Source organism: Prionailurus bengalensis, chromosome B3 (assembly GCF_016509475.1).
Source record: "Prionailurus bengalensis isolate Pbe53 chromosome B3, Fcat_Pben_1.1_paternal_pri, whole genome shotgun sequence".
NCBI classification, from domain to species: domain Eukaryota; kingdom Metazoa; phylum Chordata; class Mammalia; order Carnivora; family Felidae; genus Prionailurus; species Prionailurus bengalensis.
The window spans coordinates 110,976,606-110,994,984 of record NC_057355.1 but is presented as its reverse complement, the minus strand read 5'-3'; the positions used below and the strand labels follow the sequence as shown (position 1 = coordinate 110,994,984).

Below are 18,379 nucleotides of genomic sequence, written 5' to 3'. Positions count from 1 at the left end.
ACGTTGAAAAAAAAAAAATTCTTTAAAAAAAAAATAATGACTCTCGGATTTGCACACATCTTGAGTCGCCTATCAAACCGGCAAAAGCAACCTGAAACTATCGCCACACAAAACAACATCACTGGATCTTTACCCATAACATCACATATAACTTCTACAAAAGCATGTTAATGACAAAAGTGTGATTTTATATTCAGAGAACTTTACCTATTCCAAGGGCCTTCGTGTGCCTTTTTTTTATTTAACGTCTCACAACAAATTTGGCAGCTGGAATTATGCTGCCCATTTTACTAATTTAAAAAGCAAGAAAAATTAAACTCATGCTGAACATCGTACAATCAGTTGTGCTCGTGACACTATACCACTGAGTCCGTTCGCAGATCTATACTAAAATTTAAATTGAAAAAATTCCTCACATTCATGTATATTTTTAATAGTTTCTGGGAACAACATATAAAACTGGGAAATTCTTTAAAGTTACAGTAACTTTGTGCATGATTACAGTGACGGAACTATCTCGATTTCACATGAGGTAGGTAGCTGATACTAAACAGCCTACATTTGGGGGTGCCTGGGTGGCTCGGTGGGTTAAGTGTCCGACTTTGGCCCAGGTCATGATCTCACGGCCTGTGGGTTTGAGCCCCACGTCGGGCTCTGTGCTGACAGCTCAGAGCCTGGAGCCTGCTTCAGATTCTGTGTCTCCCTCTCTCTCTGCACTTGCCCTACTCATGTCTCTGTCTCTTAAAAATGAATAAATGTTAAAAAAAAAAAAAAAAGAAGAGCCTACATCTGACGGTTGAGAGTCCCACCTTGTATTTTGAAATTAGTCCACTCCGGCTCTCTCTTTGTCCAAGTAATTGCTCAGCCCTTGTCATGTATGATTCAAGTTCCCTCTGTGACTCCTCCACTTTCAGCCTGACATCCAGATCTGGGGAAGCATCAGCTGAGTTTTTCAACACGGAAACTAATTTCACCATACTGATCTGCAAAGACAAAAAATTCTCAACAGCTGGCCCAGCTTCTCGGTAAGTCACAAATAAACAACTACAGTCTTTGAGGAGTGACTCTTATTTTCCCACTAGACATTAAGAATATCCTACTTATTATGTTGATATTTTTCAATGTGCTCTAAATTGTTAAAATATACACATAAAACACAAAAGTAGTATTTTATAAAACGTTTCCAACTTAGAGGGCAATCCCTCCCTCTCTTCCCCATCCTCCTACTGACCACTCAGTTTTAAAGACTGGATTCACTTAATAGGAAATATTAAAGAGAGACCTGAACTTTCTCTTTAGCTTCTTGAATCTTTGTCTGAAGCCCAACTGTGAGAACATGTTGAAGGGACTCCTGGCTGGAAATATTCTGCACATCCATTTGTAAGGTATCTTCAATTCTAGACACAAGCTCTTCATACATAGAGCCTTTGGCAATAAGATGCTATGGAAACAAAGTGAGACCACAATAAATATTCAGGTTATATGTTAAACATTAACCTTAATCTGGTCAGGAAATCATAAAAAGTTAATTATTATTAATCCAAAGCAAGGTACATTTGTACTCTAAAAATGTTATTTTTAAACTTCATTAAAAAATTTTTATGTTAGTACAATGAGATGCTGAGAAACATGGTCTGTCATAGATTCTTTACACAGTAAGCACTTCAGTAAAATAAAGCCTAGAAGTAATACAATGCCAATAGTCAAATAAGTTGAGAGAGGAGTAATAAATCTTAAAATGAAGTTGTTCTCTTTTTTTTAAATGTTTATTTATTTTGAGAGAGAGGGGGGGAGAGAGCACAAGCATGCGCACACACGCAAGGGCAGGGAGGGGCAGACAGAGAAGGAGACACAGAATCCAAAGCAGGTTCCAAAGCTGTCAAAGCAGAATCCAAAGCTGTCAGCACAGAGCCCGATGCAGGACTCGAACTCAAGAACTGCGAGATCATAACCTGAGCTGAAGTCGGACGCCCAACCGACTGAGCCACGCAGGCACCCCAAAATGAAGTCATTCTAAGTCAAATCGGTTGGAAGGAGATTCACTAAATGTTATTGGAGAAAAATGGCTATTGGAAAAGAAATTTATAACCATGCTTTATACAACACACTAAAAATAAATTTCAGTGGATCAGAAAGTTACATATAAAATAGAAAACTACAAAAAGAAATCATCCATGAAAAGTGATCTACCCTCTGGGTGTGAAGGGGCCTTTTTAGGGATAAGAGCAGGAACATCAATATAAAAATTTTCCATGTAAAATAAAATAAACAACTTAAAAGTCAACAACTTGGTAAAAATATTTGCCACACAAATGAAAACGCGTCGTGATTCAAAGAGCTCATAAATTCAATAAGAAAAGTACTAAGGTCCTTGGGGTGCTTGGGTCGCTCAGTCGGTTAAGCGTCGGACTTCGGCTCAGGTCATGATCTCGCAGTGAGTGAGTTCGAGCCCCGTGTCGGGCTCTGTGCTGACAGCTCAGAGCCTGGAGCCTGTTTCAGATTCGGTGTCTCCCTCTCTCTCTGCCCCTCCCCTGCTCATGCTCCGTCTCTCTCTGTCTCAAAAATAAATAAACGTTAAAAAAAAAAAAAAAACAAAGAAAGAAAAGTACTAAGGTCCCAAAGAAAATTCAGAAAACGCAAGAACAGATAATTCACAAAAACAAATGGCCGATAAATACATGAAAGACAGTTCAACCTTACATGTAATTAAATAAGTACAAATTAAAATAATAATGAGGTACCACTTTTCAGTTATCAAATCAGCACAAAAAATTTTAATTACAACTCAAGGGTAGCAAAAGTATGATAAAATAGAAGTTACACTGCTTGATATTAACTATATAAATGTCGACTGTATTTATCTGAGAGCAGTGGAATCATGGTGCTTTTACTCTTTATGCTTTTGTACATTATTTAAATGGTCTACAGTTAGCACATTCATTTATATTTTCATTTTTTTCTCTTTTAAATTATAAAAGTAACAATATTTGGTTACTTGGTTTACATGTATGAGGCATCTGGAAATGTGCCAAGCCTGGGGCCTAAGGCACGATCAAGATAACATTAGTTATTTGTATATCCTTACACACAGTTTTCTATGGATATAAACCCATTTACTATAAAAAAGCAATTGTTTTAAAAAAAGACTAAAAAAAAAAAAATCACATCACTGGTACTGTTCACCAATTTGCATTTCTTACTTCACCATATATCTTGCTCTAATAAAGATCTACTTTATTCCTTGTTAATATAAGTATATCCTTATATAAGCATATTTGTATTTTCATTGTTTATAAGAGGGATCATTGTCATCGTTTTGAAGTATTTTGAAAATATTGAATTTCTCCTTCCTACTCATTTCTTTCATCAAACGAATTCCAGATACAGCAAATAAATAAATATAAAAATAAAACAAAAGTAAAAAGTGCTGGCAGATGGCACAGGTACGTTTACACAATATTTTCAAAACGATAAAAAATGCGATTCGTACAAACCACGAAAATACAAAATGTTACCTATACACCTTTCAGAAATCTGGATTTCAAAGAATTACGTGAATATCCCTTCATTCCAGGAACTTTCCATCTTGTTGTAATTTATGACATGCTCCATAAGTTTTATAGCTGAGCTGGAACTCACTAAAAACCTCAGTCGTAACTCCTTCCCCAGGAGAACCGAATGATATTAAAACACACTCTTGCCTCAGTGCTTTTCAATGAGTCAACTGCCCGAGAATAAAGACAGAAAGGTTTTAACAACATCCGTCACCCTCCCTGCAGCAAGGAAGGAAGGGTAGGTGGCTTAATCAACGGGTGAGCTTTCAAAGCATAAATTGTATAATCTCTTACACTCTCGCTGAACTGACCTACCTATCTGACACATCCTGACTCATCTCCTCATTGCTCTCTGAAACCAGAGAATATTTTAATCTCCATTAGGTGGCTGGGAAAATCAGTTCAGGAATTGAGACTTGTAAGGTATCATTAGTGGTCTCCTAATCTATCCTCTGTCCTCAGGCAAAATCTCAGCAAATGATCCAGGAATGACAGTCCATGCAATTTTTACAACGCTCAGCAAAGAAAGTTCAAACAGCAGTCTTATTACTATTTACCTTAAAACCTTGTATTTGTCTTAGTACATAAGTCCACAACCACGAAAGCTATGTTCTTAATACTTTTGCACTCCTACCTGCAAAGATTCTTCCACTGAGGCGTCTACCCCCTCATGACATCTCAGAAGCTCCAGAAGAGATTCAGTTTCTGCCTCCCAGATTTCCACTTGTTCAATGAGTTTTTCAACATCTTCAGCCACTTTGAGTTGCTCTGTGAATTCATTTTCTTTTTCATGTCCTTCCCCAGCCTACAACATTCAAAATTACCGCTAAGAAAATGGCAACATCACTTATAAAATACTTTTTTAAGTGTATTTATTTTGAGAGAGACAGAGAGCACAAATGGGTGAGGGGCCGAGAGAGAGAGGATCCCAAGCAGGTTCAGCAGTCAGTGCAGAGCCTCGACATGGGGCTCGAACTCACGAAACTGTGAGATCGTGACTTGAGCTGAAACCAAGAGTCAGACACTCAACTGACGTGAGCCACCCAGGCACCCCTAAAATAATTTTCAATTAGAAAAAGTTATATCTCTTTTCTTCCTGAAGACTGCTAATGCAACATACTTTAGTAACTTAAAACCTACTTTTTGGATAATGATAATTACACTCTATGATTGCATTTATCACTTTAAAAAGTAAAAAAATTTGTTCATGTTTTCTTTTTTTTCTTTCTTTCTTACTTGGTTTTTTTTTGTTGTTTTTTTTGTTTTTTTTTTTTTTGAGAGAGAGAGAGCAAGCACGAGCAGGGGAAAGGTGCAGAGGAGGGAGAGAGAGAGAGAAAGAGAGAGAGAATCGTAAGCAGGCTCCATGCTCAGCACAGAGCCCAATGGGGGGTTGATCCCACCACCTGGGATCATGACCTGAGCCCAAATTGAGAGTTGGATGCTTAAATGACTGAGCCACCCAGGTGCCCTTCACATTATGTTTTCTTAATGAGGGTATCATTCCTATCATTTAGCGATTATCATCTTCATTTTATAGATAAGAAGATTAAAGCTTAGAAAATTAGGGTAGTAACTCCATAGATACGTTTCTAAAACTCACGTACAATTTTAGTAAATACAACTATGAGTGACAGTAGTCATGAAACATCACCAAGAAGAGACTCAGAATCCAATTTCAACAAAATTAAGCCTTTTCTCATTGATAACCTCTCAATATCCTATAGGTTATGCTATAGCTCTGCATGACAGGTGCATCCTTAAAGCTGTTGTTGATCAGATATCTTAAATGTACTAGAGAAATATAGTGTTCCACATCCTTCTCCTCTATAAACGTATTGCACAACTTCAGATCTTTCAAGACTTTGATCAGGTCTCCTTATGGTGCCAAACACTAGCACTCCATCCCAGCAACTGGCCAAAGTCAGTCCAAACTTAATTTAAGTGAAATTGGATATGTTATTATTCGGAAGGAGGCACATTTCCAAAATCACTGGTATTATCTTACATGTGTATAAACTCTTTGTTCCTTTTCCATAGTCTTCCCTATAATCTAAAATCGTCCTCTAGGGGCGCCTGGGTGGCGCAGTTGGTTAAGCGTCCGACCTCAGCCAGGTCACGATCTCGCAGTCCGTGAGTTCGAGCCCCGCGTCAGGCTGTGGGCTGATGGCTCGGAGCCTGGAGCCTGTTTCCGATTCTGTGTCTCCCTCTCTCTCTGCCCCTCCCCCGTTCATGCTCTGTCTCTCTCTGTCCCAAAAATAAATTTAAAAATGTTGAAAAAAAAAAAATGAAAAAAAAAAAAAAAAAAAAAAAAAAAAAAAAAAAAAAAAAAAGGGGCGCCTGGGTGGCGCAGTCGGTTAAGCGACCGACTTCAGCCAGGTCACGATCTCGCGGTCCGGGAGTTCGAGCCCCGCGTCAGGCTCTGGGCTGATGGCTCAGAGCCTGGAGCCTGTTTCCGATTCTGTGTCTCCCTCTCTCTCTGCCCCTCTCCCGTTCATGCTCTGTCTCTCTCTGTCCCAAAAATAAATAAACGTTGAAAAAAAAAATTTTGAAAAAAAAATAAAAATAAAAATAAAAATGTTGAAAAAAAAATAAAAATAAAATCGTCCTCTAAACTAAACAACAGAGCAAGAAATAAAGATTATATTGTCCCCTACTGTACAGAAAGGAAGTAAGACATGGGCCAGGGGCTAGACCAAAGCTAGACAATCCCTGAGCAAGAGGCAGAAGTCATCTGAAGAAAATATCAACTCAGTGTCCACAGCTCAGAAGTCATGACGGCTTCTGCACATCTGCGGAATTCCTGAGTGAGGGAGAGACACAGACTTGAATGCTGAAGCCTCCTTCATGAGGGATCCTAGTGGAACATTCTAGTGGAAAATGACCACATTTTAAGTGTTATCCGGGGTGCCTGGGTGGCTCAGTCAGTTAAGCGTCCGACTTCAGCTCAGGTCATGATCTCGCAGTCTGTGAGTTCGAGCCCCACGTCGGGCTCTGTGCTGACAGCTCGGAGCCTGGAGCCTGTTTCAGATTCTGTGTCTCCCTCTCTCTCTGACCCTCCCTCGTTCATGCTCTGTCTCTCCCGGTCTCAAAAATAAATAAAAGTTAAAAAAAAAATTTTTAAGTGTTATCCAATAATCACATTTACCACTGTTTCAACAATATAGGTTTAACAAAAGAAAAATAGCCACGGTATAGCTATATACAAGTGAAATACATAAAGTATGACTATTTTACCTTTACATGCTGATTATGACTTTCAGGAAGTTCTATTGACATATCCATTGAAAAATCAACAGTTGGTTTTTCTTCTTCATGTAGCTGAGTATTTTCATAATTGTCAAAAATGGGCTGATCCTGTTTTTTTCTAAGTGGCAGTTTCATTTCCTATAAAAATTGTCATAAAATTTACAGTCCATTTTAAAAAGTTGCTTATTGACTTCTTTTGAGAGATAGAGAGTGAGGGGAGGGGGGAAGGGGCAGAAAGAGAGGGAGAGAATTCCAAGCAGGCTCCTCACTGTCAGCACAAGGCATTATGCAGGCCTTGAGCTCACAAGCCGTGAGATCGTGACCTGAGCCAAAATCAAGAGTCAGTTGCTCAACCAGCTGAGCCACCCAGGTACCCTGAAGCCCATATTTTTATGTGAAGATACATTATCACTAACAATAACTGGGCATAATATATTCAACATATTTTGGGGATTTATCACATAATAACAATGTTATAAAGTAGGAGCATTTCCCCAAAAAACAAAAACCCCCCTCAGTCTAAAATTATTAAAAATAAGAAATAGAATAATTTAAGTTCAAAAATTATTTATTAAAGGTCTGCTTTTATAAGGCGCCATGCTAAATAAAAAGCCATAGAAAGCTCTGTGTATGTTCTTAAGGAGGTTGAAATCTGTATGCAAAAATGCTTATGTTGTTCTATAATGGTAAATGAATTTCAGCTACAAAACTGTATTATTACATGTCCACACAAATTCTTGTCCATAAGGGATGACTGACTTAGTCAGTTAAGCGTCTGACTCTTGATTTCAGCTTGGGTCATGATTCTCATGATTCGTGAGTTGGAGCTACGTGTGGAGCTCTGCACTGACAGTGTGGAGCCTGCTTGGGATTCTCTCTCCGCCCCTCCCCTGCTTGCTTTCTATTTCTCTCTCTTTCTCGCTCAAAATAAATAAACATAAAAAAAAAAAAACTTGGACATAAATGTTCACAGCAACACTATTCATAATAGTCAAAACGGTGGAAAGAAGCCAATGTGCATAAACTGATCAATCAATAAATGAAATGCTGGGTATCCATACAATAGACTATTATTTGCCATAAGAAGTAAATGAAGTACTGACACGTTACAACACAGACGAACCTTGAAAACATTATGTTAAGTTTAAAAGGCGAGAAACAAAAGACCAGATACTATTTTATTCCATCTGTGTGAAATATCCAGAACAGGCAAATCTACAGAGACATAAAGTAGATCAGTGGCCACTGGGGAGGCTGGGAGAGAGTAGAGAGTGACTGCTAATGGAGTCAGAGTTTCTTTAGGAGATGACAAAAATGTTCTAGAATTTATGATGGTGGTGGCTGCACGACTCTGAATATACTAAATATACTAAGTTATACACTTTTAATGAGTGAACTGTATGGTATGGGAATTATATCTCAATGAAGCGGTTACCAAAAAACAAAAACAAAAACACTTACAAGCTGAGTTTTTGTAATAAATTTTCTCCATCTTTTATTCAGCCTTCTCAGTTCTTTAGAAATAGATGATCCAACTTCATCATTACTGACTTGAATTAGGAAATTTCCCACTTCATTTAAAGTAGTATGTTCTACACTCCACTGGGATATTGTCTCAAAGGGAATCTACACAACATAGAAGCAACACATTTTAATGACACAACACTTGTCTTTCTGTTATGCGTAATAGATCTTTACCAAGTGATTCTAAGCAAAAGTGAGTATGAGGTTCTTGCAGACACTCTGACCCTCCCCTCAGAGGATTCCCCATCCCTGCTGGACTAGCTCTTCATCCCTAATCACTAACTGCCAGGCACCAGCTGTCATTGCTCTTGGTCCTGAACTTTAAGGAAGCAGCTGATGTTCCGCCTTTCTAAGTGGCTAATGAGCTTAGAGCAAAGGCTCTCAAACATTTAGCGGTTCATGGTGCCCTTAATGTTTCGGTAATTTTTTCATAAATTCCCTATGCCAGGAGATTCATCTAATGGTTCTCATTTTCAAGTAGTCGGGTCCAAACCACTTGGTAGTTATTTGCTGTGTGGTGTCCCACAGGCTGATGTTGCTGTGTCCCTCAAAATTTAAATTATCTTTAAAGTCCCCTGGCAGCTCAGGGCACCTCAGCACAGAGTTTGGGAAGTGCAAGGCTTATAGTGTTTTTTTTTTCTCATTTATGTGAATCTTAATAAAATATCTTTAATGGATGAAGCCAGCGAGTATTATGATAAGCAAAATAACTCAGAGGAAGACAAATACCATATGATTTCACTCATATGTGGAATGTAAGAAACAGAACAGACGAGCAAAGGGGGAAAAAAGGAGAGAGAGAGAGGCAAACAAGAAACAGACTATTAACCAGAGAACAAACTGATGGTTACCAGAGGGGAGGTGGGTGGGGGATGGGTAAAATAGATGATGGGGATTCAGAAGTGCCCTTGTGATGAGCACTGGATGTTGCATGAAAAGTGTTGAATCACTTTATTGTACATCTGACACTACTATTATACTGTAGGTTAACTACTAGAATTAAAATCAGAATTTAAAAAAAGGTTTTTAAACACAGAAGAATCGTTGAAAGCCAAAGATTTGAATTTTTGTCACTGTAGGTGACAGGGAGAATGACTCACCAACCCCTCAAATATTCTTTACGCGCTCCTCCACTTATCACAAATTTTACTTCATATAAACAGCCCATTTTCAGCTGAGGAACTTTAGTGTCTATTTGGAAAATGTTTCATCTGAGGCTTTTCATCAAAATTATTTTCAAGCAGATAACCATTTGCAACAGAGGAAAAGAAGTGAAAGAAAGAAAAACTATCCCAGAGAAGAATCATAAAACAGATTATGACATGACTAGCAAGTGAAAACACTGATGAATTACGTTGAAATTTCTTCCACATCTCTCCACTTAAGTCTAAGGTACTCTGCATTTCCTTCCTCTGGAAATACAGGAAGATTTTAGAGCTGAAAGGTATTCACCCAAATGGAAAAATAAAACTTTTTAAAATATCAAGTTATTTTAAATGTGTCTATAAGTTATTGAATATTCCAAGTCTTTTCTTTTCCTTCCAAAGAACTTAAGCAATATATCGTTCAAAAGCTACTGTGTGTGTGTGTGTGTGTGTGTGTGTGTGTGTGTGTGTGTGTGTAAAACCTACAATGAGGAGAAAACCTCCTTTTGGCAATTGTATTAGAAAGAAACTAAACTCTTTCCAATACTTTGAAGAGTATTTCCAAGAGTCGTGTTCACTCTTCCCTGGCCTCTCATTTTTGGATTGAAAACGAGGATCTCCAAACAAAACGAAAAAAAAAAAAGAAAAGAAAATTGAGGAGGTAACATTAGACTGAAAATACCTCTTTAATCTGTTCCTTCTTTGTCTCCTCAAAACAAGCCTTCAGTAAGCGAAGTTTTTCCAGATAAGTAGCCCAACATGTCAAAACTTTCTGAAGAGTGGACTTGACATTATATATATTTTTTCTATACATACAAATATCATATTCCACTGCCATATATTGTTTGCTAATATCCTGATATTCTCCATCTATAATGTTAACAAAACAAGAAAGTAATCTTAGAAAACAGTTTTTTATTAATAAAATAATACCAAGAAAAATATTTGCATATTAATTGTCAATGGTCAAGTAAATATGTACTGTGATAATATTAAAAGTGAACGCCAAGAATTTTCCAAAGAAAACACATGTTAAACCAATTCCTAAAACGTTAAGGTATAAAGAAAGTGAAACAGATAAAATGCTATTTTTTTTAATGTTTGTTTATTTTTGAGACAGAAAGAGAGAGGACAAGCAGAGGAGGGGCAGAGAGAGAGAGGGAGACACAGAAGCCAAAGCGGGCTCCAGGCTCTGAGCCATCAGCACAGAGCCCGACACAGAGCTCAAACCCACGACCTGCCAAGATCATAACCTGAGCCGAAGTCAGACGCACAACCGACTGAGCCACCCAGGCGCCCGCGTGCTATTTTTAAGTGGTCATTTCATCAAAAAGTAACTGTATAGCTTTACCTAAATTCTTATGTATTTCTTCACACTTTTGCAAGGAAGTTTCAAGTTGACCTAGGAACTCTTTTTCTTCAATAAATTTCTGGGGGGGAAAAGGAAAAAAATATATTGACAGCTTTTTACCATTAAAAATGTGTCAAGAAATCCAGAGAGAAACATAAATATTGATGAAGCACTCGGGCCCCAAAATTTCCTTAAGGCTTTACTACTATATATTTGGGTAGAAAAGAAGAGTAGTTCATGAAGAAAGTCGGTTAAGATCTAGGAAACAGAAGTATGAACACTATGTAGGTATGAGACCTAACAAAGTTCATCATTGCCGTGATATGGTTCCACAACGGTTTTTTCTCCTGTGGGAAAAGGTAAGTTACATATACCATTTTCAAAAGCTCCTACTTCACATATTTATTAATATTGTGTAATTTATCCCAGTATCTTTTATTTCACAACTTTTATTAATATTGAATAATTTTTATTAGATATATGAGAGTATGTTGTAAATAGATAACATCCATCCCACAAAAACATCTGAGTAACTACCATTAGTCAAATTATGATGTGTCCTAAGCAAGCAAATTCTGCTGTTGAAAAATACAGTTAATTAAAAGCTCATATTTACTGTATACTTATTAAATTCCAATGGTATGATTACTTAAATGGAAAAATGAAAAATACAAAGTAGGAAATACATTCAAAACCTAGTCTATTTGAGAATGATGTCTCCTATTCAGGAACGTACGGTGTTTCAATCATAAATTATTAAATAAATCTGTCTTGACTGTGTTGTTCAATTTTTGCACTGAAATTTACAATCTTGGATTTTTCTTTTCTGCCACTCATTCCAAAAAAAGGGAAACAGAAAGAATGATATTAATTCCTAACTGCAGAAATGACACTTCTAGGATGCTTTTAATTTACAAAAGAACATACTTATATTTAAATCATTTGCAACATTTTTTCCCATTAATTTCAAGAGCCAACCCCCTTCTCCAAAAATAAGCCCCAAGACAAAATGTACTGTCTTTCCCACTCTTACAACTCGAAAGCCTAAGATTAAAATGTTCTAAAAAAAAAGTTAATTTTTGAATGAAACCATGAATCTGAGTGGGAAAAATTCTTAAACAAGACATCCAGGAAGTGAATGCTGAAATTTTTAATAACCTGAAACTTTTTGTAACTATTAGGTTAATTAGCCAGGTTAACAGAGTCTTCCCTGTTGTGGTAAATTATGTGGTTTTCTCTTTCTTACTCCTCCCAATGTCTGTTATTTGGCTACCTAAAATTCTGTTCTCTAGGTAATTTTAAGCTAATGAAAACTACCAAGAAAACTCATCTCAAAACCTGGAAAGGTAAAGGGAAACTGTCTTAAGGAAAAATGCAAACTTAGCACCCAGACATGGAGAACGGTTGTCAAAGACACAAAATAAAACAGCTTACATGCCAGTCTTCCAGCAACAATTCCACAGATTCTTTGTTCCCATATTTGACGTTCCAAACATCCAATTTTGATTTTACTTCATCTAGCAGACCAAGAACTGTGCACTTATAGTAATGAAATTCTAGAAGTGGAATGAATTTTTCCCCCGAAATGTTGTTGATTCTGGAAAATATTTCAGGTTTTAGAATTTAACTTCATATTACTGCCCAAATGCGAGATAATCTGTTTGGCATTTCTAAAAATATTGGGCCTTTGGCTTTTTATTTTAAACACATGGAACTCAGATGTATCCTCAATTTTTTTTTTTTTCTTTTAAAGTAAGATGTACTATCCCCAACGTGGGGCTTGAACTCACAATCCTGAGATCAGGAGTCACACTGCTCTACCAACTGAACCAGCCAGGTGCCCCCCCAAAAATTTTTTTTTAACAGAGTAAAACAAATATTGTGGCTAAGAATAAAACAACTATTTCTGAGAGGAAAACATCTAATACAACATTATCTGAAGAAACTATTCCCCTGTAGAAAAAAAATCCTATGCTAAATGTTAATCTCCAAAATATTTTACTAAATTTGTAAACTTTTGTATAACCGAATGCAACTATAATTTCAATATTTACATATTAAAACGGCTTTCATTATTAAGGCTAAAACCCTCTTATTATCATTGTAATAAGTTGTGCATGAATAATGAGAAAAGAGAGGATGAGGTGGACAACCATCAGTTAAATAATCTCTATATTTATAGTATTTTAGAGTTTACGAAGTACTTTCAGATACCTCCTCCTGTCTCACCCAGGATCCTTGTGAGACACGAACAGGGTGGCTATCATTATTCTGTATTTACAAATGAGGAGACATGCTCCAAAAGACAGTAACTCGGCCAAAACTCAGATACGGAGCTCGGTTTCTGACTCCCTTTCTAGAACTTACCCCACCACCATATCCTACCATCCAATGAAAAAGGACGTATGTTAGTATGATGTGATGTTACTATTACAAAAAATGTGAAGGTGCTGTGAATCAAGATTTAAAGAATCCTTGTCAGAAATTATCTAAAAATCTATACTTTTCTGGTCCCTGTAGCATCCCGTTAGTGCTCAAACACGAGTGGCATCGGCAGTGGTGAAATGGTAGTGTTACAAACCGTGCTTTCATTTCCTCCAATTTCTTAGGTGATACCAGTGGCAAATTTTTTTCATCTCTATTTTCAAATGCCAGAAGAGTATGCGAATGACAATCAAATTTATCCATCAGATTCTGAAAAGAAATTTAGCATGACATCAACCAGACTTTTTGCCAAACACTGTAACTGGGGGTTCGTTAATCTCATTTGCTCTGCGTATGAGCTGCATCTTTTGTCCAAAAACTCATAGAGCCCTTACTTTTTTTCACTAAAGCTTCGCCAATGCGTAATTTCACCATAAATGCTTTACACTGGAACATTTTACAGAGAGACAGACTGTAGTTTCTTTGGTAAAAGCATTATCCAAACCTTTTGTTTTGGGATTTATTTGTAATTCCTTTGTGAGTTCGCATGCCATAAATGTCGTCTATCAAATTCCTTCATACCATTTTGATGAGAACCCACTCTCACATTTTACACCAGTCTCTTTCCTCCTTTTTGGTCAGGCTTTACAGTTGCTTTAGGACTGACTGGACTCTATTCTTATTGTTTCCACCTTGAACTAGCACAATGCCCATAAGGAAGTGAAAGTATCTTCTGGCTCCCCCAAATCCCCAAGGGAATCATTCCAAACCACCCTCAAAGAGGCACTGTATTTCCTTCCCTTCTCTCTAGGACAACGTCTTCCTCAAGAAGAAGTCCCTAACAAAGCACAGATTTTCCCATGTTTCTTTGTTATTTTCCAACCTTGATTAAAGTCATTTTCTCTTGTATTAGAGCCACGGCTTCACAATAATCCTGGGAAGCTGGCAAATCTTCATCGATAAGCTCCTCTACCTCCTGGAGCCAGGCTTCGATTTGATGCAGCGGTGAGGGCAAGGCATCATTCAGCTCCCTTTTCCACACATTAATCTGAAAAAACAAACATCAGCGCTTCACTAAACATTCTTCTGAAGTTTATTTCTTTGCATGCAGTTTGTTTAATACTTCAAAGTTTCTCTGATCCATTAGTCAGGGAAGTCTTTCTCAAGTGGGCAAACTTCTCAGTTCTGTACGTTTGCTTACCTGCTGATAGAGAAGATCATTTGTTTAAGAGCAATAGAAGGGGGCACACGAGGGGTGTCTGGGTGGCTCAGCTGGTTAAGCACCTGATTCTTGATTTCCTCTCAGGTCATGATCTCACAGTTCATGGGTTTGAGCCCCGTATCGGGCTGTATGCTGACAGCCTGCTTGGGGTTCTCTCTCTCTCTCTCTCTCTCTCTCTCTCTCTCTCCCCCTCTCTCTGACCCTCCCCCCCCAAAAATGTAAATACACTTAAAAAATAGATATAAAAGGGGGCACAAGGATAAAAATGAATATTTTGATAAATCCATAATCAGTTAGGAGAGGGAAATTAGAACTATTTAAAGCACCCCTGAGGGCGCCTGGGTGGCTTAGTTGGTTAAATACCTGATTCTTTTTTTTTTTTAATTTTTTAAATATTTATTTACTTGTTGAGAGACAGAGAGAGCGTGAGTGGGACTGGGGCAGAGAGAGAGAGGGAGATACAAAATCCGAAGCAGGTTCCAGGCTCTGAGCTGTCAGCACAGAGCCCGATGTGGGGCTCGAACCCACCAACCGTGAGATCGTGACCTGAGCCGAAGTTAGATGCCCAACCGACTGAGCCACCCAGGTGCCCAAGCATCCGATTCTTGACTTCGGCTCAAGTCATGATCTCATGGTTCGCGAGTTTGAGCCTCACACAGGGAGGGCTCTGCGCTGACAGCACATAGACTGCTTGGGATTCTCTCTCTCCTCTCTCTGCCCCTCACCCGCTCTCTCTGTCTCGGTCTATCTGCCTGTCTCTCAAAATGAGTAAACGTTTAAAAAAAGCACCCCTTTAAGCAAGGGTAGACTGTTATATAGAAGGACCATCATCTGAAATGTTGTATGGCCTTGTGTTCTCTGACTACACAACGACACCTCACGCTCAGATTTATAGATTATTTTTCTCACTAGTACTAATCATATATTCGCATTACATATCTCTACCGTACCTCCCGAATATCTGTCCCTCACCGAAGCCCCCCACAATCCAGGAAACCTCTTCCTTCCTCAGCCCTCCCTGCATGCACAAGAGTCACACAAATGCCAACTGCCTCTTTCCCCAAACACCGACTGCACTCCCAAGGGGTTCGCACTCCCTGTCCCTTCTACCTGGATGCTTTCCCCATTAAGCACCATCAGAACTCACCTACTCCCACATTCATTCATTCATTCATTCATTCATTCATTCATTCAGCAAACTCTTATAACCTATTGTGCTAAGAGCTGAGCATAGAGATACACAAGGCTTCTGGAATGGAGAGGGGACATGTAGTGGTTGTACCACAAAGTACTGTGCAACGAGCACTGAGACCCCAATGAGATGTAGACACATGTGAACACTGGAGCATTTTAAATATGTGTGCTCAAAAGTTTAAGTAAGAAACAGAATAACACATAACACCGATTTACGCCACTTAATAATACACAAGCACATAAACACGTTATGTATTTGGCAAGAACATATGAAACGAAAAGGCCTAAGGAGACGGGGAAATGAAAGGAGGGCATGGGTATAGAAAGAAATAAACACAAATTAAACAAGTAAATAAAAGTAAGAGTAGGGCCTTGCCTAGACCCATATGCCACGAAGGGAAGAGTGAGTTTAACACGACTCTCTACATCTGACGGTCAACCAGATAAAAACAAATAAACAAACAAACAAACAAAAACCCACAGGTCTTGCCTGAACCATCTAGTGGGAAGCAAAGTACATGGTTACAGTGAAATGTAGTCAGCAATATAACAGAGCCAGGCAGAGGGGCCCAGGGAAGATCCTGGAAGAACACTGATTCCACACCAATGCCCAGACTTCTTTTTGTTAATTTTTAGTTTTTAATTTATTTTTTTGTTTCAAGTTTTTATTTAAATTCCAGTTTGTTAACAGTGTAACATTAGTCTCAAGTGTAGAATTTAGTGATTCATCACTTACATACAAAACACAGTGCTCACCACAACAAGTGCCCTCCTTAATCCTCATCACCCATTTAACCCATCCCCTGCCCACTTCCCCTCCAGTTACCCTCAGTCTGTTCTCTCTAGGTAAGGGTCTGTTTCCTGGTTTGCCTCTCTCTCTCTTTCTCTCTCTTTCACCTATGTTCATCTTTTTATTTTTTAAATTCCTGAGGCAAGGGAAACACAAGCAAAAATAAACTACTGGCATTTCATCAAGATAAAAAGCTTTGGCACAGCAAAGGAAACAATCAACAGAACTGAATGGCAGCCTTCAGAATGAGAGAAGATATTTGCAAATGACATATTTGATAAAGTGTTAGTATCCAATATCTATAAAGAACTTATAAAACTGAACATGCAAAAAACAAATAATCCGGTTTAAAAAATGGGCAGAAGACCTGAATAGACACTTTTCCAAAGAAGACATCCAGATGGCTAACAGACACATGAAAAACAAGCTCAACATCACTCATCGTCAGGGAAATACAAATCAAAACTACAATGAGATGTCACCTCACGCCAGTCAGAACGGCTAACATTAATAACTCAGGCAACACTAGATGTCGGCAAGGATGCAGAGAAAGGCGAACCCTCTTTACATTGTTGGTGGGAATGCAAACTGGTGCAGCCACTCTGGAAAACAGTATGGAAGTTCCTCAATAAGTTACAAATAGAACTACCCTATGATCCAGCAACTGCACTACTCGGTATTTACCCAAAGGATACAAAAATACTGATTTGAAAGGACATATGCACCCCAATGTTTATAGCAGCACTCTCAACAATAGCCAAAGTGTGGAGAGAGCCCAAATGTCCATCAATGGATGAGTGGATGAAGAAAATGAGGTGTGTGTGTGTGTGTGTGTGTGTATATATATATATATATATATATATATATATACACATATATATGTGTACACACATATACACACGTACACACACACGTACACACACACGCACAACGGAACACTAGCCATAGAAAAGAATGAAATCTTGCCATTTGCAACAATGTGGATGGAACTAGAGAATAACGAGCTAAGCCAAGTAAGTCGGACAAAGACAAATACCATACGATTTCACTCATATTTGGAATTTAAGAAACAAAACACATGAGCACAGATGCCAAGAATTCTTAAGCAAGATAAAAATCCAGCTCCTAGGCCACGTCCTTTCCTGAGGACCCCATTTAAGAATGTGGTTCTTGATCTGAACTCACATGGCTCTATTGTGGATTTTTTGGCATTCTTACTCTAAAGACCACCCCCCCCCTCATGAAGATCATGCACAAATTAAAATGTGTTTCAGTCAAATGGCTTCCTCTATTGAAAATAGGAGTTTTAAATCTGTGTTTCTCTTTCTCTTATAGTTCTACTAAATGAACTGCCACTGCTCTTTAACTTAAACTGATTTTAAATAGAGGAAAGAATAAGCAAAATTACATTTTTTAAAAGAAAAGAGTTATTTGATTCATCATTAATTAATTAAAAAACATTTACTGGGTGCCACCATGTGTAAGATAAATATCAAAAAGAAACATTCAAGCAAATGCCCAAGTGTAAAGATTTTTTTTTTTAAGTTTATTTACTTATTTTGAGAGACAGAGAGAGAAAGAAGAGAGAGAGAATCCCAAGCTGACAACACAGAGCCTACCTAACACGGGGCTTGATTCCACAAACCATGAGATCGTGACCTGATCCCAGATCAAGAGTTGGACACTTAACCAACTCAGCCACCCAGGCTCCCTGGAAGATGTTACATGAGTAAAAAGCTAGGCTTTAAGGCAGTCAAGTGGAACTATTCATAAGCTAGAAGCATTAAACATTATAGTTTTCACATTATTTTGTTTGTTTGTTTGTTTGTTTTTAGGTCTATTGAGGCCTAATTGACAACATAGTAAGATAATTAAAGTGCACATCATGGTGATATGATACACCTACACATTGTGGAAGGATTCTTAGTA

The 18,379-nt window shown here is 38.0% G+C and overlaps 1 protein-coding gene across 10 annotated transcripts in view; it reads right to left on the bottom strand.

Annotated features, from left to right (window-relative positions):
* Window positions 1-18,379, bottom strand: part of SYNE2 (spectrin repeat containing nuclear envelope protein 2) — a 345,486-nt gene that overhangs the window by 216,865 nt on the left and 110,242 nt on the right. For all 10 annotated transcript variants that reach the window (XM_043556321.1, XM_043556324.1, XM_043556329.1 and 7 more), the window contains exons 12-21: window positions 14,128-14,292; window positions 13,402-13,514; window positions 12,255-12,417; window positions 10,821-10,899; window positions 10,152-10,339; window positions 8,262-8,426; window positions 6,789-6,938; window positions 4,189-4,359; window positions 1,283-1,441; window positions 810-983 (exon numbers count right to left, since the gene is read on the bottom strand). In XM_043556321.1, the coding sequence (XP_043412256.1) occupies window positions 810-983; window positions 1,283-1,441; window positions 4,189-4,359; window positions 6,789-6,938; window positions 8,262-8,426; window positions 10,152-10,339; window positions 10,821-10,899; window positions 12,255-12,417; window positions 13,402-13,514; window positions 14,128-14,292 (1,527 nt within the window). The remainder of the gene's footprint in view (window positions 1-809; window positions 984-1,282; window positions 1,442-4,188; window positions 4,360-6,788; window positions 6,939-8,261; window positions 8,427-10,151; window positions 10,340-10,820; window positions 10,900-12,254; window positions 12,418-13,401; window positions 13,515-14,127; window positions 14,293-18,379) is intronic.